We start from the raw sequence: 23,134 nt of genomic DNA, 5'->3' as shown, positions 1-23,134 counted from the left end.
TCTTTTCTCTCAAAAACAACTGAAATTCTGTTTTACCTCCTTTAATTATATTTCCCTATTTAAATATCTACTTTATATATTTCTAAACTTTTCTGATTGTAATTCCTTATATGAAAATCTAATCTAAGCTGGTTTTGTGTAAACTTTAGACTTTTTAAAAGAATTGATGTAAATAAACACTATTAAAATAAGAAGTATGTCTATAAATGTTTTAAGAGACATAAAGAGAAATGTAACCAAAACTCACTATTTCAAATAAGTTAAAAAAAAAAACTGCATGTTCAGTAACCAACCGTAATTTGACAGAAGTGAGAGATTTCTCATCAACCACTTGTTCTGTTGTTTAGTACTAAGGCTTTGTATTCCAACAGTGTATTCAACTATACCAACCCTATGCCAAGCAGATTTCTGTGAGTAGTGAAAAACGTGGGGTCCAACCAAACCTGCTTTACCAAACAAACCTCTCTGCAACCCCATGCATAAGGCAAGATGATTTCCTGAGAATTGAGAATTAAAGGGGCCAATCAACCAAAAGTCCTAAATATCTGAACATGCAAAGGATCACTGCAATGTCTCATTTTTTTTCTTTTGGCAAGAGTACATGCACTATGGAGTCTACTGCCACAAGATACTTTAAATGCCATAAAATTTTTTCCTAGTTTATTGACTTCTACAGACATACTCATCTTCGTGAGTTCTTCCAACACATGGTTCAAACACTGATATTGTAGTTGAGATATAGCCAATACTGCAGCCCCCTTGTTTTTACAAGATCCACATTTTGATTTGTATATTCCAGAATTGCCACACAGTCAGTTGAACAATTTTGTCAGTCAAACCTATGCTCACGAAATCTAGCATTTATGTTATAGGTGAAAACGCACCTCAAATGAAATGCTCTTATTTTCTGATCTATCAAGTTTAAATATATTCTACTTTGAACACATGTTACTTTCACCTACATCTGAAATATCAAAATTTCTAGTTACATAATTAACATGAGTGATAACCTTAAATTGTTACAAAAAGTGACAAATTATAAACAGCCACTTTACAAAAATCAAACCACACAGAAAATCGTCTTTTACATATAATGCACCTTTTTCATTATTATGTTACTCTACTCAACGTCCACAATTGAGAAAACAAAAAAAAGTAAACTTAAGTGCAGCAAGTGTGCACCTTTCTAATCTTTTTATCTTTAATATCTGTGTGGATTGGTTAAGCATTGTAATTCCCAAGACCTGTAGATAAAGTGGCCCTGGTTATTTGTCAATTAACAATTTGAATCTAAGCTACAAACAGTTACAGTAATGGGAATTAAGATTTACAACATTGTAGATAAAATCTAGTATCCATTAATGAAAAGTTTTAAATTCTACAACTGAAACCTTAAGGGAAATCAAACCAATATATACATACAACTTGAATAAATGGGCACAGTCTATCATGGTATTCATCCCATGCAAGTCTGAAGTACTGTTAAGTGTCCTCCTTTAAAAACTTGGGGTGATGGTGCATGCAGTATGCAGTCAAGGTGAATTGCAAGTCTGAGTTTTTCAGAGGGCTTTTTGCTGATGCCGATGTTGTGCATGATGAAGTGTAGAGTCAGCCTGCTGGAGTCCTCTATCCTTCTTAATGCCTCGTCCAGCTTGGGGGAAAAGTCCTTTCCTTGGAGAAGCAGTGTGCAAGTCTGCAGTTTTTAAGGAATATTCTGAATCAGTTTCCTCTCCTCCAAAGAGAGAGAGCTGCTTGGAGAAATGCAAGTCCTTGAACTGCGGGCGTGCCTGTATGTGTGGGCTCCTTGTTGAACTAAATATAAATAACTCATTACATACCAGTAGGGGGCACTAATGTTCAAGGTTCTTTTCCAGCATTACAAGGCCTTTTGCAACAAAAGCTTCACCAGCAAGGTTTTCATTTGAATGAACTAGCTCATAGAAAAAAGGAATCTAACCACACGTAAAAATTTGTCAGCAGATGTAAGTACATTCTAAAATGCATAGAATACTTACCTCGTCTTCCCAAATATGGTTTAGTGTAGTCCCAACTGTCATTGTCATTCCTAATAACATTGAGACGAGTTGGCTGTTAAGATTAAAAAGAAAGTAAGTTCAAATTGTATATCCAAAGCATAAAAATTTCTTTGGCGAGTGTTCAAAAAAAATATTTACCCGTGCATATTCAATTTTTAGTGTGCAACATCCAGCATATATATCTGCTCCATTGAGTGCTGCTTTAGCTTTCTGGGCACAAAGGACTGATTCAAACTTAAACTCTATTAAGGAAATTTGGTTTAAGGTGTTCAATATTTATCTCTATTCACTCTCTAAGAAATGGACTGAAAAAAATCAGAAATAATTCTCTCATTTCTGGAAGTACTTTGCCAAATAAAATTTATAGATGAATTTTAGTAGGAGAATTCATTCTTAAGATCAAGGGTACCAAAGAAACCTTAATACAACCAAACTGTATACATTAATCCTTCTAGGTCATCAGAAGTACTTTATAAATTGGGGGTGGGGGAGGATGGAGCATGGTCCCATTCCCTAGCAAAGGCCAGCTCGCTATCTTGAAACAGGAAATATTTTACTCTTAAAGTAGGAAGAACATTACAAAGAATCAATATAACACAAAACAAATATTTGATTTTCATACATTTCTGAGAAGGGAGGTTTATAATCATTATCTTAATTTTATTGGTTTTAAAAAATTACTTGAGTCTCTAATTGTTTAAAAAAAAAAATCCACAAAAGTGGTTTAAAAAAAAAAAAAAAAAGCAAAAACACCTTGCCAGAACTAAGCACCATGAAGAGGTTGCTATTTATCCCTACCTTTTTCTATGAATACATACAGGTTAGGGGTCTTTTTCAAATTATTTTTAAAATGGAATTACACTATATGTACTATTTTGCAACTTGCTCTTTTTACTCAATATATAACAAATTTAACATAGAGAAGTAAGTCATACATAAACCATGACCATCATTAAAAAAATTTAAGGAAGAAAGTCAAGAAAGGTTCTATCAACTCCGTTGTTTTGATACTTTCAAACTAATTTTAAAGAGAGATTCAGAAGATCCATTCGGGATAAATTTCAAAAATGTACAAGTATACATATTATCAAATAGTGTTTTTCCTCCCCATTAAAAAAGCAAAGCACACTATAAAATCAAGCACTGGATTGTTTTATAGTAGCAAGTTATTTTATGAAAAATAGTAAAATTCTCTATGGGCACTGCAGTTTCATTTTTTAAATCTAAGATAAATAGATGTGGGAAGCAGTGGGGGAGAATCAACAACACTTGTCTAGAAATGATTAAGCAGGAAAAAATAATCTATATTACACAGCATTCACACCCATCAATAAAAAATTCCAAATAAAGGATATTCAACCATTGCTTGTATCCCATTTCTCTTGAATATAACAATACGTTGCACTTTTCCAACAGGGTTGCATACAGTATATAAAACATCCTATAAAGGAAAGAAAGTAAGACTTCATCACATTTTATATTTAGAAAAATAATACAGGTATACTGTTTTATTTTACTAAAAATAAAACTGTCAAGATATCATTTCTATTAAGTACTAATTAGATTTTTAAAAATTGTTACTTTAGTAAGTCTAAAGTTATTTCCTCACCTACACAATATACCCACATTAGAGAAGTTCCAGTGCATTATTACTTATTTTTATCTCCTAAATTAATCCTCAATTTGTACTTTCTTAACAGATGCCTAAAAGAATCTCTGACAATACACAATTAATAAACCAAAACTGTAATCAATTACTTTGTTTTTTCCAAATGTGCTTTTGAAATGTTTAATCTTATAACCACTTAAAGTAATAAATGTTTATTAAAAAGTAGTAGTAGAACAACTCAGTATTTATTTTTCAAGGACAATGGCTATAGAGGAAAGGCTCAGGGAAGATCATTTATACAGTATTAAATTTCACTAAACAAGATGCCTCAATTATCTGCGAATCTAAATACCCACTTAGGAACAATTCTTCAACTTTCAGATTTCTTGAGCACCTACAATTACCCAGCCACATCATTAGGTACTAAAGATACAGTAAACAAATCAGAGTACTCATAATACTTACATTCTTTTTCCTTAAACACCAAATACTGCAAATATATTACTATTTAATCAGTAAGTCTATAAATATTATAAAAGTAAAGAGATATATAATGCCTAACTAAATTTAAATAGTGTCTTATGCTTTGTTTTATGTCCCAATATCACATACCCTTACTAGCAACTGTACTAAGTGAAGCTCCATTTACTGTGATTTCATTACAAAAATCAAGTGTCTTTGTCACTAGTTTATTATTAAACAGCATGTGATTATTATGAAGTAGAAAACTCAACTGGTTCAAGACATAAATCCTTTTAAAAACCCTATTAATATCACTTTTTGAAAGTGTGAAGAAGAGAATTTAAAGTAAATCGGATAGGTTTCTAACAAGCTATCTCTACACAGCTTATAACAATAGTTGCATCTTACTCTACTACGAGATTCTGTCATTACCTAATAGATGCTCTTAACACACGTGCTTGCATATAACTGAGATATTTCTTGGATCATTTCCAACAAGTCTAATACTTTATTATTAGAAAGAGAGTTAACACTGATCCTAAACAATAAGATTTTTAAATGTGCTTATTAATAATGACAACTGTGCTTCTGACCTTTTCATAGCTTCAGTGCTCATCATTTCTTTGTGCGTTAAACTTGATAGCCAAAATTAAGATTAATTTTAACAATTCTTTTTTAAAAACCCACTCTTTTCAAATATCTAGATGGCTGTGAAGAAAACTACAGGTTATTCACACAAGGCAAATTTCAAAATCATTTTTAATTTACTTTGTCTTACTAAAAATACACACCACCGTAATTGGATAAAGAGGATTCTGAATTGACAGCAGCAGAACTTTGTTGCCTCCTGATGGATCATCAGTATTTCCTGGCCGAGTGATCCTTTTGCTTGTAGAATAGTTGAAAAAAGCTTGCTGCCCAGCTATGTACACAGGTTCATCTGCAGCAAACGTCACACATTCTTTGGCACTGTCTACGTTCTCAAATTCCACTAGAGCCTGCCGTTTAAATGGCATCATCATCACATAGCTGAAAGGCAGATGGGGAAAGAATACCCTAATATAGCAAGTTCAATTAACATTATTTTTCTCAGTCAAGTAAAAGAAGACTTTAATAAAAATGTGTCAAATCATACAGATCAGTAGTCTTCACTACCTACATCCAGTGTTAGTCAGCTCCTAAATCATCCAAATAAGACGTGGTATACCAGGTAGATGGTGCATATTTGAAAGCTCCTCCTCCTATGAGTGAAAGCTTATATCTCCCTCATACTCTCAAGTGCAATTCTGTTATAGGTTACTAATAACGCCATCTAGTTTATTCCTCAGTATGCCAACTCCAAGCAGTATTAGAAAATATCTAGATACAGAAATCAATAGATAAACCGCAACAGAAGGTAAACTCTTTCTACTGAATTTTCCAAATAAGTGTCATAGGAAGAAATGACTACACTTTCATTTATCTCACTAAAAATAGAGAACCAAAAGATAAAAAGAACTACAAACAGATCAAATTTCATATAATAATCTCCTCTAAAATTCTTAAATATTTTTAAATATTGAAGAATCCATAAAAAGATATTCACCAGAATATGGTAATCATGGATGCCTATGGGTAAGAGGATGAAGTATTTACTTTTTGGGGGGAGGTAATTAGGTTTTTATTTATTTATTTATTTATTTATTTATTTATTTATTTATTTATTTATTTATTTATTTATTTTAATGGAGGTACTGGAGATTGAACCTAAGACCTAGTCCATGCTAAGCACGCACTCTACCACTGAGCCATACCCTCCCCTGCCAAAGTATTTACTTTTCATTGTACACTCTTTGGGAAGGAGAATATATTTTAATACATGAAATGAAAAAGAAATGGAGGGAAGAGAGAAATGAGAACACATAGATCAGGACAAGGAAACAACATGTTCCCTATTCACAGGAACAAGGACCTCAAAAAGATTTTAAATACAATTAACATGCTTTTGATAATAGCAGAAGGCCAGAGAAACAACATCAGGCCAGGTACTCAGTGACAGCACTGCCCCTCAGTCAGGCATCCAGGACCTACCTCTATGCTTCAAAAACTAGCAAGTAGTTTCTTAATAAGAAATAGACTACTTCGTAACCTGGCAAATGATGTAATTTCTTATGAATTTCAGCTTCCTCCTTTACACAACTCGGAGGACTGCTGTCAAGATTATAGTTTCTGCATACAAATTGCTTGCCTTGCCTCATTCATCTTTATATCCTCAGAATCTAGAAACGGAGCCTGGCACATGACAGGTATTCAATCAATATTTGTTGGTCTATGAGGCTTGTTAGCTCTCTCAACCCACATTATTCAAAATTAAAGAAGAAATACAGAAATAATAAAGCCTGGGATTAAAGGTTTACTAACTATAAATGCAACATATAAATTCCAAGAGAGAAACATTCCTTTTAGAAATGCAGACTCCTAGCTGAAGTTCTAAAGTCTTGCATGCAAAAAAACAGAAACCCCTGGAATCAGGTCTATGCTAAAAGAAATTAAATAATAATATTCTCCTCTCACAAATATAAGTTGGTTTAATAACTAAATGATATCCCAAGTAAGTATGTTAATAATGCCCTTTGGCTTTTTGGAAACAGAAAAATTATAAAGGCTCAAAAACAAATTCTTTATTGGCCTATTATAATAGACTTACCTGTTCATAGTAAAAACTGCTTTCTATAATTATAATATGGAGCTAGAAGCACAGACTTAAAAGTTAAATACGTTATTCAGGAAAAGTGGCACCACATGAAGACAGAGAAAGGAAAATTAGAAGGTTACAGACATTTTAGAATGTACTTAAATTGTGTGGCACATAATTTTTAAAAAAATCTTTAAAAAGCATTAATATGATAAAGACCAAAACACCAAAGAGAAAAAAAAATAAACAAAAAGACTAAGGAACACGGTAGGATAGGTGCTTTCAACTTATAGCTTGAAACATGTTTACTAATTTTTAAATAAAAATAGGAGGAAGCAAGAGATTCACTATACAAATTAGAATCCCCAAAGTTTTGTTTTAAAATTTAAACTGGTATAGCTAATCACTACCTAGCATCCTCTCCTTTAATGAGAAGGGAAAAGGGAGGAAAAGAGACTCTGCACATACCTTTAAATATTCTTTTGATTATAATACACAGAATAAAGACCAAAACACAGCAATTTTATTAGCCTGATAACAACCATTCTCAACATCCTGTTATAGTTTCTCTTAAACTCTTTCCTATGCATCTAGTTTTTAAGTATAAACTTACTATATATTGAACTTGGTGACACACCTTTTTAATATGAGCAGTTTTCTATATAATCTTTATACTCCCCCTCAAATCAACAAGAACAAAAAAAAAAAAATAGGGAAAGGTTCTACAAATGCAACATTTTGAAGCAAAACACCTACTCCTCATATAAGGCTGCCCAAGGTTCCTTCAGCTTTAGTAACAGCCACCTCTTAAGATCATTTCACACAATTCAAACTCCTATTAAACGTATTTATGCCAATTAAGCTCTTAATTATACACTAATTTGTTCCAATTACTTTAAGACTTTTCTATCCACATAACTACCAATCTTGAGGGCAAAAGGATGTACTATGCAAATTAACTGAGTAACATTCATATATGGAACACATTACTATGGACTAAATATCAAACAGTATAGAGTCTAAAACTGGATAGGCCACTCAAAAGTAATTCAAATTACTAATTTAAACAAATAGTTCTATTTCTTTAATCTCCAGCATTCAGATCATGGTCATAATTAACATCAAAATATCAGTAGTTAGTTGGGAGGACATAGCTCAAGTGGTAGAGTGTATGCTCAGCATGCAGAAAGTCCCAGGTTCAATGCCCAGTACCTCCTTAAAAAATAAACAAATAAATCTAATCATCTCCTCCCACGCATACACAAAAAAAGAAAGAAACAAACAAAATATCGATAGTTATTATTTCCATAAACTGTATTTGTTCATCATCTTGTTTTTGACATTGCTTTAGTATTTCTTGGCTATAAGAAAGTAACTTAGAAAGCCCTAAATATATAAAAACAGAAGAAAAATAATCCAGAGATAACCATCTCTTTATTCTCCATGGGACAATGAATGCAACACTTTATAGTGACTGGAGCTAGTCTAATGCCAACATGCAAGTCTAAATATGGTCTAAGAAGTCTGCTTCAAAACTGTGTAACTCTCCAGACAAACTTCCAGTATCAGTTCCAAATGACTAAGAAGTGATAGTCATCTTGGTGATACTTCTAGAAACGGGCTTTTTTATGCCCGTGTGGATTTCTAATTTGTACTTCCAAGGATGATTAGTATGTTAACAGTGGTTTCTGAGGTACATAAGTTGAGGGAACTGGTTTGCTAAGTCATCTACTTTTTAATAAGGTCACCAAAGAAATTAATAAAAAAGATGCCATGAGGGAAGGTGTCCCCTAACACTACTAGTACCCTTTGAGCAATGATTCCTCTCTGTTGAACATCTCTGATCACTCCCTCACCAACTATTTATGCACCATCCTTTCAATACTCAAAACTCCATATATTTCTATAAAATTGAAGCAATCAAGTTATCTCAGTAAACATACTGAAATTTCTCTCCTATTTATATATTATGACTTAGTCTGTATCTCTGCTATCTATAACAAAAATCCCGTATCTATCAATAGGGGAAAAAAAAAAAAACAAACCCTCTAGATTATCCATACTAAGAAGAGAACAACAGCCAGGCATACTCCAAAAATAATTTAGAAAGAATTTTTGAGTGTCTATTTTTAGCAGCATATTCACTTTTTAAATTATGTTATTCACTTAAGTCAGTATTTTTTTTTAATTTATTTTTATAAGTCAATATTCTTAAGCACACACCAGCTGTGGGAAGAGAAAGGAGGAGCCTGAGTGAATACAAAACACAAAAGGAAGACAAGCTAAGCTAAAACACTGACTGCTCTTGATCTGCGTAAGAACTCACAGCAACAGGCACCTAATGAAATAATGCCTTCCCCTTAAACTACCCATTTTTCATTGCCAATTAATTTATAAATAGTCAAAACAAATAAAAACAAAAAAATCAGTATTTAAGTACCACTAATTGAAACTCTGAAGACAAAAGATGTAATTAATTAACTCAATTGTTTAAAGTAGAACTTAAGAAGAAATCATGCACTCATTTGAAAATAAGATGAAAGATGCAATAATCAATTTTATATACAACCTGGTTGAGGAGTGAGAGGTGAGTGTAGATTCACAAAAATTTATCCATGCATCATTCCAGAAAGAGTCAAAAGGTTTCAAAGAAATACAGTCATATGGAAACAATATATACTATGGTTAAACATCAAGGCTTGTAGTGTTCTATAATAACTTTTCACAATTTGCATTAAGTCCCTATTGGCCTTACCATATTGTCCCAAATTTTTCCAGAGCCTCCACGAGGTCTGCTTCCACCACAGATTCACAGAGTCCTCGAACATGGACAACAGGTGAAACAGAAACTTTATGATGACTTCCACCTGCCTCCTATCAAGATAAAATAATTTCTAGTTAAAAACTTTAAAAGTCTAAATTGCACCTTTCAGTAAATCTCTCTCTGCATTAAAAAGCAAACATTTTTTTAAAAATCTCAAACCAACTCACAATTCACAAGTAAGCAAAAGGACTTAAGAGTAAAATTATCAATTAAGTGTTTGGCATGAAAATTTTGATTTCTTAGAAGGGAGCACTGTCTCACAATAAGAAGTACAAATAAGTTATTTAATAACTTATTTGAACTTCAACTTATATAATACTAGACTAACTATACTAGATTAACTATGTATCAATTAAAAAATAACTTATTTCAACTTCAAGGAAATCTCAGAAAAAACTTCAGCAGGTTCAAAACATGCTACAACTGGAAATATACTTCATATTCATAATTTCATAGTTTCACCTCCATAAAATCAAAATCTCAAGTAGTCCAAATGAACAAAGTCACAATTTAAAATTTTTGTTTATTATTAAGATTATATACTTTATCTTTCCTGCAGTATAGATTAATACCACCTTTTGTCCTTGTTTATTTGGTTATCTAGTCCTACTATACCTTGAAGTTACTCACTTGTACACTTGCCAACTTAAATTTATGCAAGGTACCACCTTTGCTGATGAACAAGGAATACTCAAAATACAAAACTTCCTGGGCTTCTGTGAAGTACTGTGTATCTCTGAGTATGCCCAGCAAGAAGTTTTGAAACATATGGTCTTAAAGTTTAATTTAAAGGAGACTATGTATGAGAATTATCTTGAAAATGAAAATAGCTCTCATTTACTTATTCAAGCTCTACTTAGACAAAGAACTATATTTATAACTAGCCACTGGTCATCTCCCCTGCATCACTTCAGAAGTGACTTCCATAGCATGGTGTCCATCAGTAGATGAATGGATAAAGATGTGGTATGTATGTCTAAAATGGAATATTATTCAGCCATAAAAATGACATCTTGCCATTTATGACAACATGGATGGATCTAAAGGGTATTATGTGGAATCTAACAAACAAAACAAACAAGCAAAACAAAACAAAAACAGACTCATAGATACCAAGAACAAATGGGTGGTTGTCGAGGGGGTGGTGTGAAATAGGTAAAGGGGATTAAGAAGTACAAACCTCCAGTTATAAAACAAATAAGCCACAGAATGTAATATATAGCATAAAGGATGTGGTCAGTAATATTATAATACATTCATATGGGACAGATGGTTACTAGACTTGTCATGGGGATCATTTCACAATGTATCCAAATGTCAAATCACTATGCAGTACACCTGAAACTAACATAGTATTATATACTAATATATTCCAATTTAAAAATATTTTTTAAAAAGGAAAGAAATGACTTCCATGTACAACTCATATATACACCGCCCAAAAAACCTGTTAAATGAAAGGTTTTTTCTCCCACAAAGAGGAAAAGGTTTTTCCTCCTAACCTAAAAGCACAAATGTTTTACCATTAAAATTTAAGAATTGTTTTAAGAACATTAAATCCCTTTATGACTATTTTTAAGACTCACTAATTTTTCTTTATTATAAAAACTGTTAGGAAATCCTGTAATAGTCTTGTGCCCTGCCAATAAAAATGTTAAGAGTTTAAAGAAAATAACTAATTTAAATATATAAAATAACCATGAGACTACTCTTACACTCTTGTCAAATCCAACAAATAAATCCAGTCCTTTGCAAATACTAATTCAATCCTTGGAATTTCATTTGAATTGCTTATGCTGAGGCTTTTCCATGGTTAAACAAATACTCATTACATGCTACTAAGTTTGAAGTGAATCATTCTGATTGAACCCTATGTGACACCAACCCTCTATTAGCAACCTAAACAAATGAGGCTGCCTCAGTGAAACTACAACCAGAAGTACATTATCATCATTAAGCTCTTAAGTATAGCTGGATAACAATAATACAGGACAAAAACTCTAAATAATACCGAAAAATTTAATTTAGGGAATACATTTAAAATATAAGCAAATTTTACTCCAAAAATAATTAGACAATAATAAACCGCAAGAAATAAGACAGTCATCTCTGTTGATCCTTAGAAATCAGCTGGCAAACACAACTCCTCCCCCTACCCCTCTTCCCGTTGTGGATAACCACTATCTTGCACACAGTGCTAAAAAATACGAGTATTCTCCACACTGGTCTCTTACAAAGAAATGGATTGTAGGACCAGTTTAAAAATCCCTCAAAAGATCTGACTTCAATAAATTATTATTTAATTATATTTCCTAAATAAATAGATCAAGATTTAAGTCATTCTTTAAAGGCTGAAAGATGTTAAATGCATTCAGTATGGTACTTAGGGGAAGATATGATTATCCCAACCTCAAGGCTGAGAACATATCCCATACCTCCCTGTATTTCCCTTATTCCCAATAACTCTGCCTTCCATTTTATCTACCTTGATATTTCTGTATCTTTAAATTATGTCCCCTTTTTTTTGAACTTAAGAATTTCTCATCCTGTCTGTAGTTTATTTAAAAAAACAAAACAAAACAACTCTAGGGTTGTTTCCAAATATAAAACTGACATATTAAAGGTATCTTTCCAAACTGTATTTTCACCATCCTTCTTCTCCCCCCAATATACTAACACTTTTCTTAAACCAACATTTTCTCTCTACCTATACTATACAATGGTGATAACAAATCTGAAATCATCTGTGGAGCTTCTTTTACTACCCTAAAATTACCTCCTTCAAGCATCATACTATGCACGTGAATCCTAAATTGGTGAATAAGTCAGTTATTATTCACCCCATCCACGTATTAATACTTTGGCCATGTCTTCTAAAGCTTAAGGAGTTTTTTAATCCTTTCTCTTATAGGAGCCCAAATTCTTTTCATTTCAAATGTTTAGTTATCTAGGCTCTCTCCTGGTCTATTTCTATCTATTATTTATCAGACTAGAAACAATACTCCAAATAAGTACCCAACAAATGGAGGCATGCCTACAACATATGTATACAATTTTTTTCTTTTTTAATTACTCAATCCCTTCTTCAGATAAACTGGATCAACTATATGGAAGCATTATTTGGTCCTCACTGCAAGCTACAGACCAGTTACAAACTCCTAGACCCTCAAATGCTAACTCAAGGGCAAACTCCAGTAATACCAATCTTGAGTGCTAATTTTGACTATTGCAGATTTGAAGACCAGGCTCAACCAAAGAAAAGGGATCAACAGAGTATAAATGAAGCTTCTATCTGAGAGGAATGAGAAGGGCCCATTAACATCTCTCAATATAGTGAAACTGTAAACTCACAATGTCCTTAGGCTTTTTGTTTTCCCAATATCTCCATGCATAACATGTTCAACAGTCAATGAACAACCGTTTCTGCCCTCCTACAAATATAGGATTAAAACAGACAAGTCTCAAATTCAATAATTCATTCCCCAAAACCAAACACACACAGACCTACTACAAGTGATTATCAGCCTCTCCTTAAACACCTCCAATGACAGGAAAACATACTACTTCATGAGACAGCCTATTTTTAGAAAATTCTTCATAATATGCATCCAAATCTGTCTCCCTGTAACTTCCCATACAAAATGGCTTTTAAAGTCAGACCCAGGCATGTAAATCTTTGGATGTTTACTAGCTCTGTGATCTAACACTACTTAATCTTTCTGAGCTTCAGTTTCACTTTTAAAAAAATAAGAAAATCCTTATCACATAAAACTACAACAAATAAACAGAATATACAGTGTCTAGCACAGTGCTAGACGTAGTTGTTGAATAAGGGTTCAATAAATATTAGTTGCCACCCCCATCCTTATCTTCATTTCCCTTTTACATAACCTTCCTATTACTTGTGACGATTTCTTAAATCATACCTAAGTTTAACCTTCAGGCTAAATATTCCCCAAATATCTTCTGTCATTCCTCTTATGATGTGATTTTGAGTGCCTTCTCTATTCTGGTAATAATTTTCTGGATACACTAGAATTTATTAATATAGTACCAAGAAATAAGTACAGTATTTCGAGATATTTAAGATTACCCCTCCTTTTATTTTGGATACTTCATATAAACCAAGGACAAACTAGTTTAAGGTACGGTTGCAAATATTTTTTAACTCACACTGTGCTTAGAGTTAACTAGTTAGTACACGTTTTTTCTTACTAAATTAAACAATCACATCTCTTTACTTGGTCTTTTTCTTTTCTGAAGGAAATAATAGAGCAGATTCAAAATATGGGAAAGCCTTTAATTTTCCTATCCAAAGTTTTAAGGTACATTTGATTCCATGGCAAAGATTAAAAAGAACAGCCATATGCTTCAAATAACTTTTTAAAAACTAATCTTTATTTTTTTGCTCATGTGGTAGAAATCCTTTGGTTTTGCCTATTCAGAATGCCTTTCCCATTCTTCTGGTTAAACACAAAAAAAGAAAAATTCCTCAACCCCAAATTATTCTACTGATATTCTCAGTCATATAGTCATGCCTCCCTAACTTCAGAGGTAGTCCAGTGATTAGCTGGGGGTAAGGGGACATAAAAAAATGGCTGATCAGAGGGAATGAATGCGGGCTCTCGGGGAGACTGTTTTATTTGCTAGCTATAAGAATGTAATCCTAGCTTTATCACTACATAGAGGAAATAGAGCTGAAACATATAAAGAGACAGAATCTTGTCCCTATGATGACATCATTTAAATCCTTAGATCCTGCCATGCCTAAAACTAATGCCACAATTTGGCATTCGTAAGTATATGGGCCAATACATTTCCTATTCCCGCCCCTTTTGGTTTTGCTTAAATTCATCTGAGTTGGTGCTACGCCTGCAACTGCAAGCTTTGAAAGTTGTACTCAACTTCATAGAGAGAAAGAAAGCACTAAATGAGGTAGAATCACAGATTTTTAGATATGGATTTTTTTTTTTACTATTATATCCTCATCACCAAGAACAGAACCTAGCATATGATAAGGCTCAAGTATTACTTTTTAATGAGCTAAGAGATCATAGTGATCATCTAATCCAACCAGCTCATGTGACTGGTAGCAAGGTGAGTTCCACAGAGGTTAAGTCACAAAGCATATTGGTAGCAGAGCCAAGGCACCTGCTTTAGTTGGGCTTATGGCTCTATTAACAGCACTTTTCACTCTTTGTACTAACATGAAGAAATGGTCACTTGTTAAAACCAAAAGATAGTAAAACCTACTACTTTTCATTTACTTCCCAAAACTAGGCCTAAAATCCTCACTCTACTTTAGCAGCTTAGCTAAATGAGACAGGACGTTACTGCTACAGAAGCCTCAAAGCTCTGGCACTTACCTCTGAGGTACACATCCTTGAACTTTTTTATTCTCCAGAGCGTAGTTACTATGCTGTCAGTCTCTCAACTTTTCCTGTGGGAGCTAAGCTAACAAAGTGACTTCATGCCACCTCCCATTCCATAGTCATCTCAATAAGACATCAAAATATTCCTATCATCTCTGTATTCAGATCTTTAAAGTTTAACAGTGCATCTTAAATTCAAACTAGATTCTCCATATAATGCATATTCCTTTATTTGGAAATCCTAAGATCTATATTTTTATCTTGGCATTTTGCCACCTTGCAAGTCTATTTATTAAAAGTTGAGAAACATATTTTCACCTCATCAGCAAACAAATCACTTTAACAGTCACTGATTTGCCTGTTTACTCATTAGCAGAGCAGAATAAAAGAAAAACTTAAAAGTCTCTAAAATAAATTAGCACTCCATTAATTTTTATTGATACCAATCTTTATAAAAGGAAATCTTTTCTAGGTAACTTCCCAATTCAGTTCCTCAACTAGTTTTGCCAAGTGAAGTGCTAATATTTAGAAGTCAAGCTGCTTTTTTTAAAAGATACAGAAATTTACTATTAATACGATCTTGAAGGTCATAACTGAAAAATTTAAGAATACAACTTACTCCGTAAGAATAAAGTTAATTGTATAATATATAGCATGAACCTCCATAATCAAGCTTTGTTCAAAATGCAGCCCAAACAATCTGAAACACTCAGGAGGGGTTTTGCTCTTCAAAGTACCAGAAGACATAAATTTGAAGGGTATCATTTCTCATATCTGAACTACAAACTCATTTCTCTTTATACCTTAAAACATCATGATCGTTCACAATGATCAATTCATCTTTAAATCAGGAGCATTTGTAGAAGCAGTTTTTCTTAAATACTCATGTTCCTCTTTAAATCTAGTTATTATTCTCAAGGAAACTTATGAAAAGCCAATGTAAATCTCATGTAAATCTCTGAAGTCTTACTGTACACTTTTACAAACTTCCAACTAGAGTTGAAAAGATTACCCATCATTGTACCTAATCTGCATTTACTCACATAGTTTGATCACAAAGGTTTATTTCTTCTGGGACCTGGCTGAGGTTGAGCCAAACCTTTTTCAGCTAGATGAATTACTATACTTCTGGATAATGACACACTAGACAGTAAACGTCTATTCAGGGCATTCCTGTCCTAGTAAAATTTTAGTATGTGCAGGTTTCCACAGTTGCAATGATTTCAAAAATAGTACCCGAAATTACATGAAGAAAAATGTTTAAAAAACAGGAAAAATAATCCTTCATTAGATTTCACAGTGCAGTATTGGTTCTACTGTTAAATAAAAGCAATTCACCCTCTCTTAAGAAATATAACACCAATAAGATAAACAAAATTTGAATTTATAACTCAATCTGCATACATTAGTTCCTGCCGAGGTAATTTAAAAGCTGTATTACATCAATCACTGAACTACAACTTCAGGTATGGAAAGCCTGTAGTTCAACTTTCACATTTTACAGACTAAGAGAATTCTAAGTAGTAAAGTGACTTTCCCAAGGTCACATAGATGTGTGCTAGCCTGACTCTCCCCAAGACCTGTCCAGTGCTATTCCCACTGCTACATAAAATTCACTCTGGATGTATTAATTATACATAATTTTCTTCCCAACATCCAAAATAATACTATTGGCTTAATATTTAATTTGTTTTCAAAAACAAAAATTTTTTAATAAACAGGTTAAAATATTTTCCCAAGACACTTGATGGAAGACATTTCATGCTGCGGCACAAAAATTCAAGCAAGACTTGGGCAAAAGAAATACACTGATCCAATGCATCTAAATATCAATTATAATATTCCTGTTTCCAGCATCCACAATAGAGTTGGCTTTGAACTGAAACTTAAGAAATGCACTTCCTTTATTCACACTTTTTGTTACATTATGAAGTCTGAAGTTACATTTTGAATGTTCCAAATAGCCAGGAACAAAAGTCGAAAGCAATATCTAGATGTAAGAAAACTCTTATATTTAGAGGAAGAAAAAGTTCCTTTTTTTTTTTAATGTGGCAACATTTGTATCTGGAACTCTAACACTGGAAACTACTGACCAGAATTTTTTACATAAAAATGCAAAAAAGAGCTAACAGACTTCTAATTTGCTAAGACTTATAATTTCTTATAAAAGGTGCAAAACATTCTAATATTAGAATGTATGTGCAAAATTTCATAAATTTCGGGAAAAGTCTGCTTTGAAAAAATCACAATTAAAATGTGTTAAACGTTTAAAGAACATTTAAGTCTATTAGACACCATAAGTGCACCAAAAAGGGCAAAAACATTTGCTTTACTTTGTTTCCTCAAAGCTGAGCTACCACTTGCTGTGGATTTTCACATTCCTTCTGCCTCAAGCTAACCTTTTTAATGAAACAAGAATCTAGCAATGTGTGTTCGATTTTCAGTTCCTCTTTCTATGGAGCGAATTGGGAACAAACTGCCCATGAAGAACTGCGGTGATTCTTTTTACTTGGAAGTAGAGGTGTGCGAACACCTACCATTTTTTTTTTTCAACCTAAGAGCTAAAAACTGTACTGAGCAATAATCATGAAACTGGAGCAAAGCATGCGCGCCGGGTCTATTAAGAGTAAAAAATTTTAAATTAAATCTTTAGGGGAACTAGGGTGTGCGAGTCAGGGTCAAATCTGTTACCTAGCTGCGGCTCTCCTCAGGACCTGGGCGTAAAGAGCCCTGGGCGGAACCGACGCCCCTATCCTGAGATCGTGACCAGTGCGCGGGGATGCTGCGGGCAGGGGGCTGAAGGGAGCGGGTCGTTCCGACGCCGGCCAGCCGCCGGAGGAGTTAAACTAACAAAGGGCTAATCACGCAACAGAGCGCCCCCAACATACCCGACCCCGAGCGGGAGCAACGCCTCCATTCCGCCCCCGCCCCCGGACCCTCCCCAAGTTCAAGGCCGGCGGCTGACTTTCCGCGGGGCCTGCAGCCAGGCCGGGGCCGGGTTCGCGATCGGGATGCTGGAAACAGGTAGGGCGAAGACTAAAAGCCTCAAAAAGAAGAGCCGGCGTTTCCCGAAAGGGTCAACGCAGCAGAAGGGGAAAACGAGGCGGCGGGAGGCCCGGGGCCGAGTCCCCGCCGCCGGGCCCTGCTTCCCGGGGAGCCGCCGGGCACAGCGGACTGGGCGCCCCGCTTTGTTACCGGCTGTGAGAAGCTCCGGCCACCACCGCCGCCATCGCCCCCGCCCCGGGGCGTCGCTTCCCGGCGGTTCTCGCCTTCCTCTGCCGAGTAATCGATCTCGCCCTCCTCGGTCTTGAGGCGTTTGGCCTGGCTCTCGTACTCCCGGTCCTCCTCGTACGTCTCCCTAGGGGAGGATGAGGAGGAGGACATGGCGGCGGCCGGAGGGACCGGCTGGCAGGCGGGGGGGTGGCGGCAGGGCGCGGGCCTCGGACGCCACCGGCCAGTCCTCCCCGCGGGCAGCGCCTCTTCAGCGAAGGTCTGCGCAGCTGGGCCGTCCGCGGGGGCCGCGCGCTCAGAAGCTGGGTGGGTCCGGAGAGCGGGAGGGATGAACGGGGGGCCCCCCGGGAAGAGGCTCCGGAGCGGCCGCTCCTCTTTATCACTGAGCCAATATCCAGCCTCTCCCTCTGCCTCCGAATCCGCTCCCAGCCGGGGGGAGCGAATCTAAGGATGGGGACGCGACCGTGGCTTCCGGTCTTCCCTCCTCCCCTAATCCGCTCCTCGCCGCCCAAGCGGACCCTTCGCCCCCGCCTTCGCGGCGGCGGCGTAGGATCGAATCCAGCCGCAGCCCCCGGGAAGCACCCCCCCCCAACCCGGGCCTCGTTCCCTATTGGCAGAGGGAAAAGTGGACCATGCTTCCAATTGGCTGTAAAGGCTGTTCGTCAAAAGCCGACCACGGCCTGGCCTCGCCCGCCCCCTCCCCGCGCCTTCTGAACTCGCCGCTTGCCTGAGACTCCCGGCCTTGCAATGTCCGCTGCGCGCCGCAGTGACGGTTGCTACCCCCGCGGCCGTTAGTGCTGTTGGGCTAACTCGAGGTGAGGCACGAAGTGAACCCCAGCGGGCGAGGAGGCGTGCAGTGGGGCCAGGGCTGCGGTTGTTAACCGCCCTCCCGCTAATTTAAATGCTTTTATTAACTTCTCTTCAAAAGAGAAAATCACACAGCCCTAAAGCTACAGGGGGTGAGGGGAGAAAAGGGCTTAGAACCGTGAGAGTAGCCTTCTTCCCTATGTTGTGTGCAAAATCTGGTACAAGTGGCCTCTATCACCGGCCCTGAGTAGATATTCGAGAACAGTCGGTATTTACTGAGGTGCGAGTCTGAACGAGACACTCCACAGGGCGACTGTCAGTTTGATCGGTTAGCACTCATGGGTCTTCTGGACTCTTCTTTTCCTGGCAGTTACAGGGGACTTGTCTCAAGTCCTTGCTCCAATTAAATGCGTCATAAACCTTCCATATCAAGTTTCATCCTTCGTCTCAAGCCTTTCCGTTCTGGGCGATATGTTTATTTCACATTATCGTTTATTTGAAAGATACGAGAGCCTAGAGCCTATCAAAATTGTTTGCCCTTTGGACCACACACAGCTCATTTCCTCTGTGGAGCCCTGAGGACTCCTCAAGCTTCTAGTTGCCGCTATTTTGCAGCGGGGCCCTTTATAACTGCCTATTAGGATGTTCTGCTTTAAAGACTAGAAGCGCTTGGAGACAGGAACTGAGCTCTTTTCATCTTTGCTAACCCAGTTCCTGTACAGCCCCCGGCACAAGTTCCGTGCTAAACGATGCTGTGTAAGTGGGCCTTGGGAAATAAAAGTCCAGTATGTTTCAGGAGCGGAACTGGCAAATCTGACACAACCTAACTGCCCTCGGTGGCTTAACCTTTGGAGGATTGCTGAGGATCAAGATTCACTTAAGTGTTTCATTGTCCTTGCCCCTCAGATGCTTCGCTAAATGTGGCTCTTCCTTTCCTAATGGTGTGGATTGTTTCCTTCCCCAGCCTAGTCTCTCTCCTTTCCAAAGTTCTTTCCTCAAAAAAAGCCATTTTTATTTATTGCTGACAGTGCTTTAACCTACACTGTTTTGTAGTTTATAATTTACACTGCCTGTCATTTTGGAATCCATTTGGAAGCTTTTTCACAACACCGTATAGCTATAATTAAATTTGTGTGCGCCAGCTGGTATACATTGACAAAACAGAACTAAAACACAATTAGAAAAAAAAAAGGAAGAAAAAAACACAATTAGAAATGTATTTTTTAAAGTATTGATAAAATGGAGGTAGACAGAAGAAATATCAAAGGGAGCTGCAGAGCTGGCTGCAGGTGAGAAAATGTTGGCGGAGCACTGTGAACAATGAGTGGAGCCAGGAGGCCTTATACAAACTTTCCAAATATTTCTTGTGATGGTGAAAATATTTTAAATTCTCGAAGCCTATATCCAACCTATGGATTATACCAGGTTAAAAATGCAGCTATCATACCAATCTACCGGTAAGGAAACCCAGCCTTGCCGACCCTTGCTGCTATACTCAGTGTTTACTCCACTAACAGAGTAGAGTCAGTATGTACTAGTGTTAAACTTAAAACTTTTTTGAAACAGCTCAAATCAAACTGTTGATTTAAAGGACTAAGAAGTAAAACTCAAAAGCATATTTAAAGGACATAGATCTGTACATTGACTGAGAGTGACCTTTGAGCTTATTGCAGATGAGTTGTTCAATGGCAGTAGGCTCTTAGGCATGGAAAAGTTCATCACTACAGAAAACTAGCTCATCACTAAAACCATGACAAGAGCTAAAGAAAGAGGACATACGTTATATTCTGCATGATTTAACTTAGGCAAGGTAAATAACATACTGCCCAGTAGCTGTAAGTGCCTGAAAAACTCAGAAACAGCTCCTAAATGTATGAAAATAAATCAGTTATTTAACTCAACCTGGAATCTCTTGCACGAAAATACGTACAGCCTCAGGCTTCTGGCCAGTTGTGTGAGTGCTTGATTGGACTGGTAGCTGTTGATTGGAGTAGGCAGCAGTCATGAATTCCCATTGCCACAACTCAAAGGGGACTCAGAGATTGTACTAGAGTGGGAGACAGGTCTAGGGAAGGTCTGGGGAAACTGATGGTCAAGGTCCTTTATAATCTAGCCCCAAATTGCCCTTTAGTTTTAAATATCATTGCTGACCTGTGTAATTTGTAAAACATTGTCCTGAGTGATGAAGAGACTAGAAAACTATATGAGCTAGTTTCTGACTCCTCAAAGCTTGCAATCAGGTTGAAGAAACAAGGCACATATAACAGACACATAATAATAACAGGCACTTAGGATGCGCCAGGCACTGCGCTAACCACTACAGGGGTAAGGTCAATGATTTCTGACAGAAGCCCTCTAACAGAGGTGTTATTATTACTGTGCCCACGGTACAATTAAAGTCTAGAAGAAGTTAAGAGACCTGCCCTAGACTGCTGTTAGTAAGCTAGAGAGCCAGGACTAAAAACCAAGTGTCTGATCCCAGAGCCAGAACTCGTCATCATAATGAATGATGATTTAATTATTATATTATTTATTGCCATGAACATATAAATCGAATTTATATTCACTTATGATACTTATTCCTTCACTAATTTCTACCAGGGCTTAGACAGCTGTAACTCTGGGAAGGCATAGATTATAGTTATCACTTTTATCATTGGCATAATGAAATTCAGTTAGTTTGCATAGAAAATTACAAATATAATGCACTGTTTTAGTCTTGATTTTTAAATGTAATTTCTGTAGACAAGGCCCAGAAATCATAAAAAAAGTTTCACCATTTTCTGATGGATGCATCATTTGAACAACTAGAAATACAAATAAGATTTTCATACCCAAACTCAGTTTCTAATATTGCTACTTCACTGAGTATACAAAACTTTTATTTCCTGCCTCAGCTCCTACAAAAATCAAATAAAACCTTAACCTTACTTGTGAGCACTTATTTCCAAAGGATTGGAATCCTAAAGAGGTATTTTAATTAAGACATGTTTAACATGAAATCCAGCTTAAAACAAAATTCATTCAGAGACAAATCAATTAGTTCCTATGAAAGTCTGTCAAATCCAGAGTATACTATTTGTGATGATACCGCTTTCACGTTAGAGATCACCAAGAAGAAGCGCTATGGTGCTGTTACCCAGTCTAGCCCCTTCAATTCATTTGGTTAGTTATGGTGAAAAGAAGCCACCGTTCCAGGAGGATGCACCCTGCAGGAAGTGCCTCAAGCACTATTACCGCACTGTGTAGTCAAGTGTAACCACAGTGGTATTCTCTTTCAGATTCTATCATCATGCAGGTCTGCATTGGGGCTGGAGCTGCCACTGTGTTTGGCCTCTTCAAAGAAATCATTTGTGACGAATCTGCAAAAATAAATACATTGACCCTAGAAGGATATATGGTATATGACTAGATAATGACAGGTAAAATTCAGATTCTTATCAGTTATAGCCAGTTACCCTTAGTCTTAGAAATAATGTTTAAATTGTTTTTATCTTTCTCTGTGACTCATGTGAACTGATAGTTTCAACATCTTTAAAAATAATTTTAATAAATAAAAAGGAAAATCATAGCATCTGTCCATTGTCAAGAGTAAATAGAATTTATTAAAGTAAATTCATCTTGCATATGAAAATGTAGGTAAAACAAAATTAACCAGTACCTGATCACTTTTAACAAAAACATTTTAAGTACTACAGATCATTCCCAATTATAAGTGATCAGTAACATGTAATACCTTTTTGTGTGTGTGAAGTATGAGCTCTCAATTCTTTTCTGTTTTTTTTTTAATTTGAGTAAAATAAAAATATCTTGGTTGTGGCCCACCTGACCCCATCAAGGAAGTTTCCTTCGTAAGCATGTTGCAAACAACTTCATCTTTTCCTGATCTTTAATGTTGCAACCACTATAAAAACAGCAAGGAATGCTAATGGTAACACATAAAGTTGGCTTTTTAGACCTCAGTTTTTTTACCTTTGCTGTCTTTAGCTTTCTTGGCTTGGCAGTGTCTTTGCATTCCAAATATGTTAGGGGACATTTTAATCAAACAGAACAGATTTTAAACAGAAACATGTAATTGTTTCCGTTGATGCTACTTACTTCCCCATATCATTGCCGCAC

General features: G+C 36.1%; 2 protein-coding genes across 5 annotated transcripts in view; one reads left to right on the top strand and one right to left on the bottom strand.

Moving 5' to 3' along the window:
- Nucleotides 1–18,769, bottom strand: part of HNRNPLL (heterogeneous nuclear ribonucleoprotein L like) — a 34,191-nt gene extending 15,422 nt beyond the window's left edge. For 2 of the 3 annotated variants that reach the window (XM_064494569.1, XM_064494570.1), the window contains exons 1-6: nt 18,173–18,769; nt 9,537–9,655; nt 4,899–5,136; nt 3,393–3,477; nt 2,175–2,272; nt 2,016–2,088 (exon numbers count right to left, since the gene is read on the bottom strand). In XM_064494569.1, the coding sequence (XP_064350639.1) occupies nt 2,016–2,088; nt 2,175–2,272; nt 3,393–3,477; nt 4,899–5,136; nt 9,537–9,655; nt 18,173–18,361 (802 nt within the window). In that variant the 5' untranslated portion in view covers nt 18,362–18,769. Of the gene's footprint in view, nt 1–2,015; nt 2,089–2,174; nt 2,273–3,392; nt 3,478–4,898; nt 5,137–9,536; nt 9,656–12,956; nt 13,037–18,172 lie in introns of all 3 variants that reach the window. The other variant, XM_064494571.1, reaches the window with a different exon arrangement.
- Nucleotides 18,770–22,333: 3,564 nt separating this feature from the next.
- Nucleotides 22,334–23,134, top strand: part of GALM (galactose mutarotase) — a 95,199-nt gene continuing 94,398 nt past the window's right edge. For both annotated transcript variants that reach the window (XM_010997256.3, XM_064494572.1), the window contains exon 1: nt 22,334–22,437. The gene's annotated coding sequence lies outside the window, so the exon portion shown is untranslated. The remainder of the gene's footprint in view (nt 22,438–23,134) is intronic.

The sequence above is a fragment of the Camelus dromedarius genome, chromosome 15, assembly GCF_036321535.1.
Source record: "Camelus dromedarius isolate mCamDro1 chromosome 15, mCamDro1.pat, whole genome shotgun sequence".
Taxonomy (NCBI): Eukaryota; Metazoa; Chordata; class Mammalia; order Artiodactyla; family Camelidae; genus Camelus; species Camelus dromedarius.
This window is presented reverse-complemented; position numbering and strand designations above follow the sequence as displayed.